Raw genomic sequence first — 19,449 nt, forward strand, 5'->3', positions numbered from 1 at the left:
CTGTATTACATATTAGGCAGAAGTATTAGCCACTAAGCCACAGGCTCTCCTCCTTATCAGCTGAGCCAGGGAAATAGGTATGTATTTGTGTTACAATCCCTGGTATGCCCAAATATGGGAGGGAGCTCAGCACAAATTTTATCAGCACAAATACAACACAAAGCTGATAAGGAGGAGAGCCTAACCCTAACCCTAACTACTCTCTCTCTCCCTCCTTATCTACTGTATTTCTCTATTTCTCTCTCTATCCCTCTACTTACCAACCTACCGACGCTCTCTCTCTCCTCCTACCTATCTACTGTATTTCTATCTTTCCATTTCTCTCTCTCTATCCCTCTACCTACCTACCTACTCTCTGTATCCCTTTATCTACCTACCTACCTAACTACTCTCTCTCTCTCTCTCTCTCCCTACCTACCTACTGTATTTCTCTCTTTTTCTCTCCCTCCCTACCTACTTTTTTTAAAAAAATTGCCTCTTCAAAACCTTGGTGTGTCTACAGTATGCAAAAAAGGAAGATTTTATGTGTTGTCTTTGTTTTGAAAATAAAAAATATATATAAAACAAATAACAAAAAAAACCCACCTTGGTGCGTCTTATACTCCGGTGTGTCTTATATTCCGAAAAATACGGTACTTTATAGAGGTCTTTGTGGGGTCTTAGTGAATTCTTTTAATGTATAAGCATTTCAGAAGGTTATTTGAGAAAACTACGAAATAAGATTGATAGATAGTCGTCACATTCTGGAATACTTTAAGATAATGACTGAAATGAAATCCCTCATCAAATTTTCTATGAAGATAGAGGGATGTATTTTAAGCCTCCATTGAATGACATCTTCTATTTTTGTTGAACACTTCTTCAATATTTTTTCAAGTTTTTATTGTAAGTAAATATTTTAAAACTTCCACAGCACTCAGATTTTCATACAAAAAAATATCCTAGTATATTTACATATATTGCTTTAAACATTCAGAAATCTTTGTACAATAGTAAAGGAGGCTGAAAGCATTTCACAATCATAGCAGGCTTCAACCCAAATTCACATGCAGTCCACCACGTTGCTGGAACCTTGACCCATATCACGAATTTGACTGCTTAGGCAAGAGCACACAGCAACCCCTGCCCCAGCTCTGCAGTGAGACACGGAGTCCACCAGCTCCCATCTAAAGAAAAAAAAGAAAAGAAATGCAAGTCAAGTTACTTTGCTTTTTCCTGATCTTAGTGTGAAAAAAGTTAGGCTGCAGGCTAAATACATCTCAATCTCGTGCACCAATTCAATTTTAAAATACTTTTATGTTGGTGTCTATTTAAATCTTTAAGTTGAAATTAAACACACGAAGAAAAGTTTGCTGAAGATGGAACAGTAAGGATCATTTGAAACCAAGATTGGAAATCACACAAACGCTAAGCCATGTCAGCAAAACGGTGAACTATTGTGAAACCGTGGCTCATAAATGATGCCATAGCTTGTTGTATAACAGAGATGCACCCAACAAACTACAATTAAATACATTTGTCAGGCCTGCAGCCATCTTTTCTTTTGGATCTTTGGCCTGCCACACTTTCTATTATTCTACTATGCCTTTTCTATTGTGGGAAAATGGGAGGGGGGATTGTACAGAGTTGGATGCTATGTAGCCCAAAAGAAATTTCTGTCTTGAAAGCCAATGTCATCTTTTGTCTCTGCAACTGACCAGAACTGGATGGGTGGAACTGTCAGCGTGGCAGTAAAAGATTGGGCCATGTGATGGGCTGGTGGGTGTGGGGCAAGTTCATTAACTTTCAACTGGGTGGGGAAAACCGGGAAGCTTTCAGATTCGGGTTTTCCCAGATGTGCCAACGTGGCTCTCTTAATAAATTGGAACTTTGAGCAATACTTTGCCTTGGACTCTGATTTAATTTTGGATGCTATTTGGAACCCTGACAATTATATCAGGCTTGGAAGCCATCTTTTGCAGGGGGCCTCAAGCCTGCCAGATATTCTGCTGTGGGAAACTGGGAGGGGAGATTGTATGGAGCATGGGAGATATGTAGTCAAAATAACATTCCTTCTTAGAGAGTCGTCATTTGCCTTGGAACCTGGAGAGGCCTCACTGGAAGGAATCTCCTTGTGGGACAGTGACTGATTGGACCATGTGATGGACATGTGGGTGCTGGGTCAGGGTCTTGAACTTTCAACTGGGTGGGGAAAATCTGGAAGCTTTCAGATTCGGGTTTTCCCAGATGTGCCAACATGGCTTCTCTAATAAATTGGAACGTTGAGGAATCTCTAGCCTCGGAGTCTTATTTGATTGAGAATGTTATTTGGAACCCCAACATATGATTCATAACAACATATGACTTCAATCACTGGATGGATTTCATACTGCACTCATAAACTATGGTTTGAATCACAATGGCTGAATTAACACAGCAAACTAAGCCAAAATGAGATCCAAAAATCACATTATAAGATGACATAATGGATGAACCAAACTGTGTAAAAATAATCAGTAACAAAAAAGAGATTCAAACAGACACAAGTGCCAAATTTAGAACTTTTGTACAAATTCTCCCTTAATATCTAAACTGTTGAAAACAAATTAACAATTCAGCTTTTGCTACAAATTTAATCCTGAAGAAAAGTGAGGCCTGATGCCAATCCACACCTTAATGATGCCTCTCTCCTAGAGCAAGTGCTTGCTTAAAAATCAATTCCTCAAGTTACTCCACACTCTAGGACACTTGATCTTCTCACGATTGATTCATGGCACAAAATGTAGAGATTTATATCGAGTCAAAAAAGCTGCTTAATGAGTAGTGTAAAAACATGAAAATTATATATCAAAACTGACTATACCAAAGTCTTCCTACTTTTAATCAGCCAAGTAAGAAGTGAACAAGCCAAAAGAGCTGTGAAAAATCACCCAGTGAGACCTGACAAAATGTAAAGAGTACCTTCCTTACAAATGGTTAAAGTAGCTGAATTGTTTGCCATCTAAGCTTTGCATGAGCTCTTCCACATACTTTCAAACGCTTGGAGTACAAAGAGGGCTTCCAATTACCTGTTTGCTACTGGATCAAAGGTTTCCACTGTGTTCAGGTAAGCATTCCCATTATGTCCTCCAACAGCAAAAATTTTGCCCATTAATGTTGCTATGCCAACTCCACCTCTAGGAGTTGTTAGTTCTGCTACGTATTCCCACTTATTAGTGCGAGGGTCAAATCTCTCAACCGAGCTAAGTGGAGAATTGTCGTCAAAGCCACCTGCACAAGAACAGACAGACAGGTACATGACTCTTGGTAGTTAATGACTACCAACATTATAGGAAGCATACAGTGGTGAGTTCTGGATCCTGTCGCAATCGGTACGCTGGGCACGGGTCCGGGCGTCCTAATTGGGCACGCGTGCTGCACACGCCACAGCCCTGTGACACCAAGCTGCTCGGCAGAGGTTGCGCAGGTGCAGCGCACATGCACAATTGGCCGGTCAGCTATGGAACGTGGGCAAGTGGGTGGGCCAAACGAGCCACCGTACCAGTACGGTAACCGCTGCTCTCGGCTACTACTGGTATGGCTGTACTGGGCCATACCACCTGGAACCCACCACTGGAAGCATACCATACATTCCGTTATTCAAACATCGTATCAAAATGCAATAGATCTGCTAAGAGAATTCTTCACCCAAGCAATGATAGGTTTATTGTAAAAGATGGATTGCCCATCACAACTATTTCCACCCCAAGGATAACTATTACTTTAGCCTACCATTTACAAATTAACATGACCAAGTATAATAATAATGTTACATGCATGTAAGCAGAGAGGAGGGGAACTGACTAGCAAGTAACTAGTTTGCTGACTAGCAAAAACTAACCCTCTAAAGGTGAAGTAATCTGATGAAGATTCTTCTCCTCACTCCCTTGAGCATTCAGGGATTGGGTCTGAAAACCAGAACAGACTCTTGTTAACTTAACTGGCCAAACTAAGTCCTCAGCGTAACTCAACATGCCATGTCCAATCTGCTTGTCCAGCCCCCACACCTGCTCCTTCCTCGGTCAGAGTTCACAGACACTCATACTTAACAGAATAGCAGAGTTGGAAGGGACCTTGGAGGCTTTCTTAGCCCTTGCTCAACAGGAGACCCTATACCACTTCAGACAAGTAGTCGTCCAATCTCTTCTTTAAAACCTTCAGTGATGGACCACCCACAACTTCTGAAGGCAAGCGGTGCCACTGATCAACTGTTCTAACTGTCAGGAAACTTCTCCTTAGTTCTAGGTTGGTTCTCTCCTTGATTGATTGCCATTCATTGCTTCTTGTTCTGCCTTCAGGTGCTTTGGAGATTAGGTTGACCCTCCCCTTCTATGGGGCAGCTCCTTAGATATTGGCTGTAATGTAACAGAAAACCGGTGTCTTCTCTTCACCATAATCTGCTTCTATTACTGAAGTTCAAGCAAAGCTATGAGAATATAAGGGGATCAAAAGTGAGAAAGGGCTGAACGTTACTCACCTACCACATATAAAGAGCCATGAAGTTCACTAACCCCATTGCCAGCTCTCCGCTGACCCATTTCTTTCACTTCTATCCATTTATCAAGATAAGGATCATATTTCTCCACACTAGACAGAGAAGCTACACCATCGTTCCCACCAACGGCATATACATTGTTCTGAAATGAGAAAAAAAGGAAGATTCTATAAATTTGTGTGTGTGTGTTTGCATATGCACATGTACCGTATTTTTCGGAGTATAAGAAGCACCTTTTTCCCTCAAAAAAGAGGCTGAAAATCTGGGTGCGTCTTATACACTGAATACAGCATTTTTTGCCTCCCGAAGCCCCGCCCCCTTCACCAAAATGGCCGTGCAGAGCCTTTAGGAGGCTTTCAGAGTGCTTCTGGATGCTAGGGAGGGCAGAAATGAGTAAAATACAGGCAGTTTTTTGCTTGTTTTTGACCCCAATCCCACCCCCCAGGAGCACTCCATAAGCCTCCTAAAGGTTATTCATGCCCCTTTTTTTGAAAAGAAAAATGGGCCCGTTGTCGCAAAAAACGGGCTATTTTTAGAGGTTTGCAGAGTGCAGAAACTTTTTTTTTAAATTTGCTTCTTCAAAACCTTGGTGCGTCTTATACTTTGAAAAATACGTTATATGTCTAGGTATAAACAAACCCATACTTCATCTTAAATCACATGTATTAATTTACCCTTGTCAGCCTAAGTTTAACTATCTCACATTGAATTGTAAAAATAGTGAAACAATACAAATTGCAATCCAACTGGATAAACTGAAACCTAGAGGCGAAAGTCTGAAAAATATTGAACTGTCTTAGGTGTTTATACTACTACATTGCTGTATTTCTCTCACCTCACCTGTTTCATTCCACATCTCATTTACCATTGGAAAATAGCCCCTGAACTGAACATAGTTATAGCTGAGGGACTCCATAAGATCTTACTATTTCTGCTGTGGCAGGCAATGCTAGCTGCCCATTTCAAGGCTGCACAAGAGACTCACCAGAAGAGCTACAGAGCCAACTCCTCCACGAGGGGTGTTCATAGAGGCAACTCCGCTCCACTGGTCGGATTCCATATCATATCTCTCCACCTCACTGAAGCAAGTGTTATCATCTAAGCCTCCGATGGCATAAATGGGGCCTCCAAGAGAGGCCAGAGCAATTCCTCTCCTGGCAAAAAAGCAGACTGTCACTTATCCAACTATATTTAAAAATAAAGCAGCAAATGTACTCATAAGGTATATTTTTGCACTCGTGTCAGAAGCCCCGAGGCAATTCTGGGCTGAAAGGATTAGCGGCTGACATCATTGTTGCCCTGGAGACGCTCAGTTGGGGGCTCATTTCATGTCCCCAGCAGGAGCTGGAGTGAAGGACAAGAGCTCAACCCCGCCCCAGGGCAGTTCTTGGGTCTTGAATGTTTTAACCTCCTGCCCGGTTCCAACCACTCGAGCCACTGTGATCCTTATAAGGTATATGTAGTTTTATCTTTAATTCACTTGGGTAACAAAGGTCAACATGTAATGTAAGAAAACCTAAATTTTATTTATAGTTTACCAAAAAGAAAAAGAAAATATGTACCGTATTTTTCGGAATATAAGCTGCACCGGAGTATAAGACGCACCAAGATTTTGAAGAGGCAAATTTTTTAAAAAAGGTTTTGCACTCTGCAGACCTCCCAAAAACGGACCATTTTTTGCAAAAATGGGCCCATTTTTGGTCAAAAAAAGGACATGCACATCCTTTAGGAGGCTTGTAGAGTGCTCCTGGGGGGTGGGGTGGGGCACAAATGAGCAAAAAAAGGCCCATTTTCCACTCATTTTTGCCCTCCCCAGCCCCCAGGAGCACTCTGGAAGCCTCCTAAAGGCTATGCACGACCATTTTTGCAAAGGGGGCAGGGTTTCGGGAGGCCAAAAATGCTGTAATCAGTGTGTAAGATGCACCCAGATTTTCACCCTCTTTTTTGAGGGAAAAAGGTCCGTCTTATATCCGAAAAATACGGCAAGTCATCAAAAAGAACCACTAGACTAACCAAGGGATAAACCGCTTGGGAAAGCCAAGGGAATTCATCAAAACCATAAAAAAGCAAAAGAATATTTTGGGCCTGTGATGCGACACCCAGAAAAATACAGCATCCTTCACTCACAAATGAGGTCCAGGCAGAAGAAGAACATCATGGCTTCAAAATCTACAGTAAGGGACTGGTTTGGACTAAAACTCAACAGCACTTTTTCATGCGGCTGTTGATCAAAACAGGATGGCCAAGATGATCGCCAACGTCCAATGACGGATATGGCACAAGAAGAAGATGACTAACCAATCAACAACTTTCCCTATCAGTGAGCTTCCAAAAACCCATTCGGAAAGCTCCATCTTAACTGCTTTATGGAAACGCATTAGGGAGCATGCTAGGTATACCTCCAGTCTCAAGGCAAGGTTTTCCATACTGTGAAGGCTACTACAGCAGAGGACTACAAGCCCATATGGCCCTTTGATTTCTCTCAGTGAGTACACAAAAGCCAAGTCTAGCTGGAGGAGACAGCCCTTTAGGTACCACAGAGCCAAGTCGTATAAGCGTTTATAGGTCAGCACCCACAATTCAAATTGGAAGCCTATCAGCAACCAATGCAGTGCCTGGACATATATGCTATGTTCCCATGGCAGCTCTCATCCACTAACATCCTGGACACTGTATGTTATCCTCTGATTTGTCTTTAAGGGCAGTGCTATGCTGGCAGGGATGCAACGGCCAAAATGCCTGCTAATAAGGCTAAGAATTACTACTGCCAAGACTTCCCAGTCCAGGTAAAGTTGTACTGGTGTATAAGCCTTGGCTCAGCAAAAGTCTCTCTGCTTCCACTTACTCTGGCAAACAGAAGTTTGAAAGTATCTCCACAGTAATAAACAAAAAACCTATTGGTTTTGCAGAACTCTACATGATAAAATTATCTATTTTCAGTAAATGTTTTTATTTCAATATCTGGTCTGCCCATAGTTTCCTTTATCACAATCAATCACTGCCAACTTTGAGAAGCTTAATTTTTTCTACAACTTAATATTGTCTGAAATATTTTCCTAATCCACTTTAGCTACGAATGACAGATTTAAAAGAACTTTATGATTGCTTTGCACTGATTTTTGTTCTTTTAATCTTAAAGCCTCATCTATATTTCATAGTCCCATCATTCTTTCCCCATATTGCAAATTTGTTTTGGATGATGACATCATGTAGCTTTAGATTTGCTGTTTTTATATTTGTTGTTTTATTCACTTGCAGTAAGCTGCCCAGAATGTCTCTTGGTGGGGTGTACAAATGTGACTAATAAATGTAATAAAAAATGATGGGTATGGAGGTACTGGAAGTGTTTAATTACTTGGTCCATGTCAATTATGTAATAAACAATGTCTCATATGAATCCATCCATTCCTCCAAATTTACCTACCTTTTGGTATTCATTGATGCTTTCATCATCCATTTATTTGTGAGCGGATCAAACACTTCCATGCTGCCCAGGTGCTCATTTCCATCGTGCCCACCCACAGCATAAACTTTACCTGAAACAGTCAGACAATATATTCCTTAGGAAGTAAAGTAAGAGTAACCCATCGTCTTATTCTATTGCTATTTATCACTAATATTACAATCTGCTCAGACATAGCTAATTGTAATTAATAAATGTTTTGCAAAATTAACTGAAAGGTTCTTCCCCCCCCCCCCCTTGGGTCTGGGCAACTGAATGCAGCTAGCGGAGTGTTTTAATGGCCAGATGCCCTTCCTGTCGCCAATGCGGAGTTTTGATCAGCAGATATATTCTCATTGTGCCCAGAGAAAGAAATATCTGCCTCTACCTAGGATCGAACTCACAGCCTCCCGATCGTGAGGCAAGAGCTCCACCTCTAGGCCACTGCGCCACTCTCACTGTGTACATACATGCATGAAAAACAGAAATATAATACAATTTTGTGTTTGAGAGAGAGAGCTTGGTATATAGAGATGAGGTAAATTTTATAAATGAAGAATTATAGATATTAGTAATTCATTTTTGCTCTGGTGAAATTTTTGGAAAGTGATTTATGGCAAGTTAACTGTGATGCACAAACTAATATACATTCTCTTAAGAAATTTATTAGGGGGGATTTCCTAGGTTGAAAAAATGAGGACATTGTGCACCACATGGGACATTAGTCCTATTTTCCCTCCCAACTATCTTTTTTGCTTTGCTTTTGTGGTAATCATCTTAAATTCAGAACTTTCTTCCTCCTTGGAAAATACAGTGATTATAGGGTAGAGAGAACGGCTGAATCATAAAGTACAATACAGAATTATTTGAAAATAGAATGTTCTTCTTACAAACCTCCTACAGAGATTACTCCTACATGCCTCCTTCTACTGTTCATTTCAGGACCAAAAAACCAGCTATTTTTATTTATCGAGTAGCATTCAATACTGCGAAATGGGTCGCCTGATCCCCCACGTCCTCCAACACAGAAAAGGACACCTAACAGGAAAAATAACAAAATGGAGAAGAGCTTCTTTGATAAGATTTTAATTAATTAATAAAATTCAGCATGTATCAAATAAAGCACTCTGTGAACTCATTAACAGGATTTCACAGAACAAGAAATTTTCACACCTATACCAGTGGCATATCAGGAAAAAATAGATACCTGCTGTGTGTTTCCTTGGGGTTGTCCGAACAGAATATTCAAAATCTGGTACTGTATGACTACTTAAATGAAGATGGTAGTTTCTTGCTTCATCTAACAAATCTCGGCATTTTAAGTTCTGCTTGACTATTTGTTCTTTTGCAACAACTCCCATGAGGAAACAAACAGGTAACAGAGGCAGGCGTACCTAAGGGAACAAACAAAAATGATGAATTGAACAGCATCAAGATCGAAATGAACATCTTCCCATTTCACTTGGACCAACGAGACGATGCCAGGCTACAGAGCACTTTCATTCGTACTGCTGCATTATCCAAGGATATAGGAATTTTGCCTACTGTGGTCAGATAACTGGTATGGTATCATGAATTTCAATGAATGGCAATGAATTTCAAGAATAAATAACCTTTATTTATCAACAAGTCTGGTTGGTTAAACTAGTTTTAATTTTATTGAACCAGTGCAAGGGTGTAATATGCATATTTCACTAGGATAACACTGCAAGGCAAGTTCAGACTGGAACGAAGCACTTTGAACCACGAGAGATGCTACCAAACTGCTTCCTAATGGCTTGCTTATTGAAGAAGTCCTGAAAGAGCTGACTATCTTTTGAGCTAAATAGTCAAAAGCGTGCAAATAGAAAGCTAACCATTTTAATCATCATGCCGTAAAGATCAGCTCCATTAATGAACCTATCAGATCCTGTCATTTATTCAAAGCGAACTACAGACACTGTCTCACCTTAGTAGCACTATACGGAGAGGGAATATCCTTGAGGACAAATGGCAATAAATTTCATTCCAATTCCCCTATTAGGCATTCTTTGGTCATCCTGCCTCTATGCTGCAGGTTGTCATTTACATAATTATAGAGTGCAGGACTGTCAATATTCAACAAAATCTGTAACAACAGTGGCCATCTTCTTTCTGGCTGCTAATTTTCAACCTGGAGACCTAGGCTAATCAGTAACTGGATGGGAAAACACCAGGATATATGAAGGCTAGATGAATGGAATCTATTTCCATACTGTCTCCAAGTCTAAATGGACATAAGGAGTTGAATCTAACAAAAGCAAAGGGCACCTATTATTTGGCTGAAGTTAAGAGAACCAATTGTGCTCAGTTTATACATATACCATTAAAGCTACATAAAGAAAAAAATATGGCTGCTTGAGAAGTACCGTCAATTTTTTAAAAAAAAAATACGATGAGAGGAACAATATAGATATTAACAGCACTTTTATCCTTCTCTCATGTGGTTCTTACCTGAGCAACTATTGCATCTAACCATAAAGCATGGTGCTGGGGATTGGCCAAAAGCCATTTAATAGCAGCACAATAAACTTGCTTTTCATTCTCAATGCTCAGGTCACTTGAAGACAAGAGTTTATGAAGGTGCTGAGGTGATACACTCACAAAGTCTTCACATTCCACCACTTCAACAAAGTGTTCACAGGCGTAGTGGTCAGCCATGTCCATCAGGTCAATACGGTGGTGACTCTCTGCAAAGGCCCTCACTGCCAGGCAATTGGAAGGGTGAAAGTGCAGCTTCATGTACTCACAGCAAGCTTTGGCCACTATCTCCACTTGGAGAATGCAGGCGGCGTATAAGAGAGGCTGGACATTGTCAACAGTCAACATTAGCCGGGAGGAATACACAAACTTGACCAAGTCTTCAATGGCATCACCGTCAAAATCTTTGATTTCAATCAATGATTGTTTAGCTTCTGCCATTTCCGAAAGAAACATGGCTCTGAAGTAAGGTATTACACAAGCCAGGACAAGCTTGTGACAGGTAATCAACTTTGAGCCCACCTGGAAGTAAAACATATCAGAATGTTAACAGTAGCTCACTTTAGCTTAAGGCAAAACAGAGACAACAGCGGCTAAATAAAATTAATGGGTCTTGAACACTGAAGAGGGTTTTTAAACATACGTTCTATTGATATTGTTCTGACCCCCACAAAAACTGATCCTAGGTTGAAAACATGTTCTCGAGCCCAGAACATTTAATACCAGGAAAGCTGATCAAACTCAAAAAAGTGAAAGTACAAAAATAAAGCAAGTGGAGAAAATAAGTATTGGAGGTAGAATTCAGGTGCCCTCCATTATTTAGTGAAGCTACTAAAGGCCCGTTATTTAAAGGAATGCACAAGTCTACAAATCAAATAGAATGTTTGATAATATGGTTTTTTTAAAATATTTCAGTAAATTAAAAATTCTTGCAAATGTTTTCATTTTGCTTCTACTCTTAGAAAGTGTTACTTATCTGACTGGTATAAGTTTTTCCAGTTTCCCCTTTTTTCTTCCTGCCTGAAGATGATTGAAGTATTACTTTCTATTTCAGGAAACCCCCAATCACCACGCCCGGCCATGGACCGGCACTGGTGTGAGGCACACTAGAAACTGGGCTACGCAAAGCCCCATCTGTAGGATGCAGGCAATGTGTGAGACTGTGCCCCCTCTGGTCTTCAAAAAATCCTCTCTCCAAGGAACCAGTCCCTGGTGCCAAAAAGGTTGGGGGCCACTGTTTTATTTTACAATTAATGATTAGTAAATTTATTCTGTTCCTGAATCTGCTGCCTTTTTTTATTATTTACAGGTAGCTAACTGAGTCAGAACTATCACTACATCTACTCAACTCCTCTATACTTTTTAAAAAGCTGTATGATAAATTATACACATGTAGTCAACGTATCTTTTATGTTAACGACTTTCTGCTTAACTATGAGCTAAATTGCTGGGTGCAAAAAAATGTTTGTTCAGCTATAAACTGTTTATAACTATTTGCACAACACATTGTAACCCATTGTAGCTACCATACCTCTTTCTCCATTCAAAGAACCCCCCCCCCTCTTAACATGGGCATTATGGAGGAATCTCTTATTTGTGCACAAATTCTTGGTACATGTACGTTTTCATCCTACAAGTTCATTCAATGGTATATTTCATGCCAGCTAAGTGAACTTGCCTAGGTACTAAATTTCTAATTATTATACATGCTTAATTTAGACAGAAAGTGATTTTTTTTCATTTGTGTTCATATTCATCATTATACAGAGCCACTGCAAGATTCCAATAAGTATTCACTGTCCTGCTATAAGATTTCTAGCAACTTTTCAATAAAAAAGAGCAATGTAAATGCTGGAACTTCATTCCCAGTCAGTCAGTGGAAACACAAGTGAATGAAAAGCAAATACGTCTTCTAGTACTTCCCAAAATACATGGGACATTCCATACAGAAACTCAAAACTATAAATCACTACCTTTAGCGTCACATCACAAAGCTCTCCAGCTTCGTAGAAATGGAGAAGAGAGCTGTGAAAATCCTTCCAAGCTTCATTTGCTTCAAATACAAATGTGTCGTCTTCCCCATCACAGCTCAAAGGTGTCCTTTCCTGCTTTTGATGTCTTTTTCCGGTCACCGCATGTTTTCCTTGTTCTGGGACCATTGATTCAGAAGCCATTAGCTGTTTATCTTTTTCCAAGTGTACTTTCAGTCTCCATGAAAAGACCCAGCACACATCCTGTTATGCGCACCAGCGAACATCCATTTGGGTATAGCCAATATCTGCTGATTTAAAAGAAAACGTAAAATAGAGTATTTATCTCAATGGTATGCCTGAAACACATATTTCCACAAATACTTTGCCAGCTATTCTTCTGCTTCTTTGAACAGATCAATGCAAATAAATGGAAAATCAAGAAAGGGGCTTATAGGTTTTGACTGGAACTAAAATTAGTATATTTTGAAAAGAGACAATCAAGGAAGCTTAAATCATGCACTGCCTTCAACATTTAGAAGAAGCTCATGATGCATATTTTCTGTTCTGCAGGTCTATTTAGTATAGCATGAAGAATAACTGAAAATTGGCAATTTTTCTACTGAACAAGAAGTAGATCATGTCACACTGACATTTTTTTGGGGGGGCATTTTATTCAACTCAGAGTTAAAATTGTAGGACACTCTTTTTTTCTAGATGCAAACAGTTTTCTGTACCGACACATGAACATAATTTAGTCAAAATTCAGCGTAAATGAAGAACTGTGAATCAAAATGGTAATTATTGCTGAGAAGAGATTAGATATGTTTTTACCACAGATACGTAAATTTACTCTTACTATTTAAGCGGATTATACCTTTAAACAAAAATGCTTGAAACCTTTTTAGTTCAATGCCCAGGTGAAGTCATCAGTAATGGGAACTACAGTGTATGCTTTAACTTAGTGGTTTCTGAATTATAGCCTACAATTAACTCAAAGCAAGTAACATTATTCCAAAATATGAACAAGAATCTAGGGGTAGGGTCCCCAGAGTAGGCCTTATGCTGTGGCCCGCCAGCAGCCAGTAGATCTAGCAGCAGATTCGGACAGTGAGGAGGTTGGGGAGGAACATGGGCCAATTGTGGAGTCTGGGGAAGGCTCTGAGGAGGGCTCTGTATCAGAGGCAGAGAGGGGGCCAAAGCCATCCGACAGTTATCAGCTGCCTTCAGAGTCAGACATCAGTGAGGCAGATGAACAGCTGGAGCCTGTTCCCAGTGTGCGCATGTGCAGAGTTGCCAGACGAAGGGAACAGCTAAAGAACAGGGGTCGACTTGGGAGTAAGGCCACTGGTGGATGATGAATGGCCCCTCCCAGAGGAAATCAAAGAGGAGTGAAAGGGGAATGGAGTTTGCAGGAGACAATTAGTTCGCTTAATTGGCTCGTGACTCTCCGAGACTCCTTGCCAAGTTCTGCAGATATCGGCCTGGCAGCTCTCCAGGCCAGATAAGGTCTGTGACTGTAAATCCTCCCTTGAAAGACTTTGCTGGATGTGAATGAGCAGAATTCACAGTAAAGTAATAAAAGGGTTTTGGTCAGGACAAAGAGTTTGCTTCATGCTCTTGGGAAGCCTCGGTCAGAACATTTTAGGTTACACAACATAAGGAAAAAAAACACTCCCAAAATTATCTGAACAACCTGCTAGTTTTGGGCCTGGAAGGCCGCCTGCACCAATCTGGAAGCAAAATGGGGTGCGGGGGCATTGTGCGAGACCCTAAAATGCAATGCAAGCACCCCACCCATCCGCCCCACCTCCTCATGCATGTGGGCGCACTCCCAGCATGCGCCCCGCCCCCTGCATATGTGCAGCAGAGCCCCACAGACTAGCTGGCTGTGGGAAGTGCACATGCATGCATGGTGGAGCTAGGCTGGGGTGATGGCTAGTGTGCTTGCAGAGAGGGCTCTGGGTGCCACTTATGGTGTGCCGTAGGTTTGCCATCATAGCCCTACACTTTAAAAACAGTGACTTGGAACTTTTTGCAATGAAGCCCTCAATGAACCCTATGAAAATTAGCAAGGCTCTCAGCCCTATGAAAATGAAGCATCTTAACTTTATCTTAAGACATATGAAGCACCTAAATCACATGTCAAATCCATGTTATGGCTATTTGTGACACTTCTGCATGCGAACCCCAGTGATTTATGTAACACAAAGTGAGCAAAGCAGTAGCAGTTGTTGCAAAGTTTAAAAAAAAACATGAACAGTATTCACTCACAGAAATAACTCTCAAATAATAGAAATGGCACCCAACGTATCCAAGAGCCTAAAGATTCAAGTGTCTGAAGCTGTTCTGCAATAAACCAGAAAATGTCAAATCTACGTCTAACAATGTTAAAATGTTCCATTCTAGTCACAACAGAATACAAGCAACGATGTCTATCTCCCCTTCTCTTCATTGCTAAATTTGGAAATGAATCTCCATAGTCACGTTTCATCTCTCAAGATTACTTGAGAGGAAAGCGATCTATATTTAAGATGATGACCTCCAAAGAAAGAATAAGCAAAAGACAAAATTAGATAAATAAAGATCCTCTGGAGCTTCTTGAATAGAGCCGTCAGCTGAAACAAAATTTGGAGATTTCCTGCCCAAGAAAGGTGTGCATGCATTATATCTGTATATGCACATATGTTCACAAATACCCTTACCCAAAACTGAATCCATACATTAATTGCTGATTAAAATTTATTTATTCTAAATTAAGATATCTCATTTATTAAAATAATTTCACTTAAAACTGTTGCAGCATCCCCATAATCACATGATCAAAATTTGGGCGCTTGACAACTGGCATGTATTTATCACTGGCATGTACTAAGAGCCGCGGTGGCGCAGTGGTTAGAGTGCAGTACTGTAGGCTACTTCTGCTGACTGCCAGCAATTTGGCAGTTCAAATCTCACCAGGCTCAAGATTGACTCATCCTTCCATCCTTCCGAGGTGGGTATAATGAGGACCCAGATTGTTGGGTGCAATAGGCTGACTATGTAAACCACTTAGAGGGGCTGTAAAGTATATAAGTGCTCTTGCTATCACAACTGCAGTGTCCCAGGGTCAACCATTTGTAATCTTCCCAGCTAGCTTCCAACAACCAAAGGCAATGGGGGAAGCCAGATTCACTTAACAACTGCATGATTCACTTATCAACTGTGGGCCAAAAATCATAAAATGAGGCACAACCCACTTAACGACTGTCTTTATTTAGTGAGAGAAATTTGGGGCTCAATTGCGGTTGTAAGTTGGCGACAACTTGTAAATCTAGGTCAGGGGTCGGCAACCTTAAACACTCGAAGATCCACAAAGGTCCTAACTGGAAGCCCCCCATTCAATTCTGGAGTCGACCGGAAGTCTGCTTCCCCCCACCATAGAGTCTCCTCCTAGAGCGGCGTCCTTTTTTCCTCTACTTGTCCTAACTGAAAGCCTTATCAATTGTGGAGCTGACCGGAAAAGCCGTCCCTTGCCCTAGAACCTCCTCCTGGCGCGCTCTGCTTGCCCCATCCCTAACCGTAAGCTCCTCTCAAAATTGTGGTGCCGACTGGAGACGGAGCCACAGCAGAGGGATAAAAGAGCCACATGCGGCTCCAGAGCCGCGATTTGCTGACCCCTGATCTAGGTGAACAACAGTTAAATTGAGGCAAGGCTAGGACTGCAGAATTAAATGCTTGAGCATATTCATTTCAGGATTTTGTCTTTGGAATCAGACCTGGAGTTGGAATGCACATTTTTTTCACATACAAACTGATTCGCTTGCTTCACTCACAGCTTCTACGTTTTCCTGAACTACGGCTAACCTTTGACATATGCACCAAGGAGAGAAATGTAAAATGACAGAACAAGAGCTTCCTGACTTCGCTATTCTGTGATCCACAACTCAGCAGACCAAGTCACTATTTCAAGGCAAATACTACATCAAAGTCAAAAGAATGGAGAAAAATGTGCATGCTATGCATATGAATGGAACAGTACTTTCTTTTAGTTTGAATTCGATTGATGACACATATGCCAACAGAATTAGATATTAATCAATATATTCTCTGTAACAAAAATGATATATCTCTACCAATTTAAAACAATGTTTACGAGAACACAACATTAGATAAAATAGCAATAGCACTTAGACTTATATACCACTTCACAGTGCTTTACAGCCCTCTCTAAGCAGTTTACAGAGTCAGCCTATTGCCCCCAACAAGCTGGGTCCTAATTTTACTGACCTTGGAAGGATGGAAGACTGAGTCAACCTTGAGCCTGGTGAGATTCAAACTGTCAAATTGCAGGCAGCCAGCAGGCAGAAGTACATTGCAGTACTGCATTCCAACCACTGCACCACTACGGCTTCTATAATAATATGTGCAGGAGGATAAAAAGATCAATTTTGGGATTTTTAATTCTTTGGTTTCACACAGAGGATTAAAGAGAGAGGACTAGATTTCTTTAGGCAATCAATTTTGCAATATAGGTGAATCAAGTAGTTCTCTCTGTGATCATATTAGAGATGTGACGGAAAGTATGCCCGGGAGGACAATTCACCAGAACGAAGGCAAGTTTACATGCATGTAATTGATGTCATAATCTGCTCTCAAACCAGATTTTTTTAAAAATCCTTCCAGACTTTTAGTTGAGTCCAGAAAGTGATCATAAATCAGTACAATCGATACAAAATTCAAGTATTATATACTGTACAGTGTTGACTTTACAACTCAAAATAAGTGATCTTTCACAATAAAATATACTTTTTAAAGTATAAGACATACTGGAAAACTATGCTGCTTTGACGGAAATGAACACATTTTACAGTTGCAAGATCTCAAGAATGAACCATTTATGTTGCAATAACATTTGGGAAATTCCTTCCCCCAGGAGTTATTGCTAATACAAAAACCAGCAATCCTAAATAAGATAATAGCCCAAACATCAACAGAATAGCTTCCTCAAAGCCAGCTAAGGCATAACATAGCAAGCATCTATGTAACTTCCTTCTACTGAGTTCCTAGTTCAAGTAACTATAAATGTTTTATAGACTTCACTGAAACCATCAGCAGGAAACAATTAACAGTGGAGCAATTATGTTAGGCTAGTAACATGACCTTCAGTCAGGTAGGTGTGTGTGTGTGTGTGTGAAATACATTAAAATTCTCCTCCCTTTTATTGTTCATTTAAAGGTCATCATTCTTTAGCATTCATCATTCTCTTTCATAATGACCCATCTTCCTTCCCTCTTGAAATTATAATCTTATTCCATTACTTTGTCATTCTCTAAAAGCTTATATATATATATACTTCACACATACAGTATCTGAAACACTCTCTTAGTTGGTTTCCTCTTATATGTTTTTCCTTATATCCTGCATGATGTCATCTTGGGAAATTTTTAAAAAAATTCCTGTATACACTTACAAAGAGAACTGGATCCTTCACCCAATAGCAAAATCTTCTCCTTCATCCAAGCAGGCTCTCCCCACCTGATTTCCAAAGACACTTTCTAGCCATCCACACACAACCCCCCCCCCCCAATACATAACACAAAATGCAAAAATTAACCCTCCTAGGTTTAACACAACTCCTTCAGCCTCTCTTTCTCAACCTTGGGTCCCCAGATGTTCTTGAGCCATCATTCCAAACCAAGCCACCATGACTGAAGATCAATAATGTATGTAGCTTGTAGCCCGACCCCCACGTCTTTTCATCCAACTACTGTACAGGTAGTCCTCGACTTACAACAGGTTGTTCAGCGGTCGTTCAAAGTCACACCGGCACCGAAAAAAAAGCGACTTACAACCACTTTTCACACTTACACCTGTTGCCGCATGCCTGAGTCATGTGTGACAAACCTTTTGCGATCTTCAGCAAAGTCAGTGGGGAAGACAGATTCACTTAACAACCTAACTTAACACCAAGAAAAGCTGTAAAACGGGACCAAACTGAATCAATTTCTCACTTAGCAATGTAATGGTCGTAGGTGGAGGACCACCTGGACAGTCAGCTGCCTTTCCTCGACCCAATTCCCACCCCACTCCTTCCATGTTTTGTCCAGCTGCTCCTCTGCCTGCTTGCCACGTCAGGAGGCGGGAGGAAAGCGTGCTTTTTGAAGGAGAAAAGTGCCTCTGGGCAAGTACAAAGTGCCTTCCTCTCGTGAAGGCAAAAGCCCGAAGACATATGGTGGGCAGAAGCCTGGCTTTTCGGGAAAGCCAAACGCCCAGCCCTCTCCCCTTTCCAGGTACAGAGCCCCGTCGCCCTCTCGCTGAGCCTCCCCGCCTCCCTCCCTCCATCACAAGTCCCAGGCAGCCGCACCGAGGACCGTTACCGTCCACGCGCGCGCCGCCGCCAAGCGCTCTCTCCCCATCCGTCAAACGCCAACGAGAATGCGCAGGCGCCGTGGTTTGGCGCGGGGGAGAAGTAGGCGGGGCAGGGGAAAAAAAAACCCAGAAAGTGGGCGGGGCAGACCAAAACAAACTTGAGGGAAGGTGGAAGAAAGGGTAAGCGCGTCTGCGCCCAGACCTTAAAACGACTGGTTTGCGCATGCGGTTCTTTTTGGTGCCCTTAGCGGCTCCTTACCGTTCTGTGTGTGTGTGAGAGAGGTGGGGGGAGGGGGAGAGACGAGACGTATCGCCTCCAGGAGAGGTTTTTCTTTTCTGCGCATGCGTTGCGGTCAAAGGATTGTTTTTAAAGTTCGGATAAGGCATGATGGGAATCGTAGTAATGTCCGGAGGCGAAGCAACTTAAGCGCCTCGTTCTCCAACCTTGTCAAAGTACCAACTCCTTAAAGGCGCCAGGAGCCGTTCAAAGCTTGAAGGATTGCCGCTTGTACATTACAATTTGAATTGTAATGCACAATAGCAATCATCATCATCATCATTTGAAGTTTACTGAAAAAAGGGCAGGTCCCCTAAAGGTCAAAATGGTATCTAAAACTCTGCAATCAAATAATCCCTGCCTCTTGTGTATGTGGCTCCCATTATAAAGGGGCGGG

The 19,449-nt window shown here is 41.3% G+C and overlaps 1 protein-coding gene across 6 annotated transcripts; it reads right to left on the reverse strand.

The window, feature by feature from the left end:
- Positions 1-854: 854 nt before the first annotated feature.
- On the reverse strand, positions 855-18,903 carry KLHL8 (kelch like family member 8). Of its 6 annotated transcripts, none has more exons than XM_081960456.1 (11): positions 18,771-18,829; positions 14,699-14,773; positions 12,428-12,732; positions 10,428-10,976; positions 9,163-9,349; positions 8,850-8,993; positions 7,938-8,049; positions 5,499-5,667; positions 4,496-4,655; positions 3,048-3,249; positions 855-1,166 (listed from the first exon to the last, which is right to left on the reverse strand). In XM_081960456.1, exons 3-11 carry the CDS (start codon positions 12,626-12,628, stop codon positions 1,043-1,045), a joined length of 1,848 nt encoding a protein of 615 aa, XP_081816582.1. In that variant the 5' UTR covers positions 12,629-12,732; positions 14,699-14,773; positions 18,771-18,829; the 3' UTR covers positions 855-1,042. The 6 variants fall into 6 exon arrangements, with proteins under 6 accessions (XP_081816582.1, XP_081816581.1, XP_081816580.1 ...); XM_081960455.1 differs by having other exon boundaries at positions 12,428-12,735; positions 18,771-18,815; XM_081960454.1 differs by lacking the exon at positions 14,699-14,773 and having other exon boundaries at positions 18,784-18,903.
- Positions 18,904-19,449: the final 546 nt, after the last annotated feature.

The sequence above is a fragment of the Natrix helvetica genome, assembly GCF_964273705.1.
Source record: "Natrix helvetica genome assembly, chromosome: 7".
In the NCBI taxonomy this organism is placed as follows: domain Eukaryota; kingdom Metazoa; phylum Chordata; class Lepidosauria; order Squamata; family Natricidae; genus Natrix; species Natrix helvetica.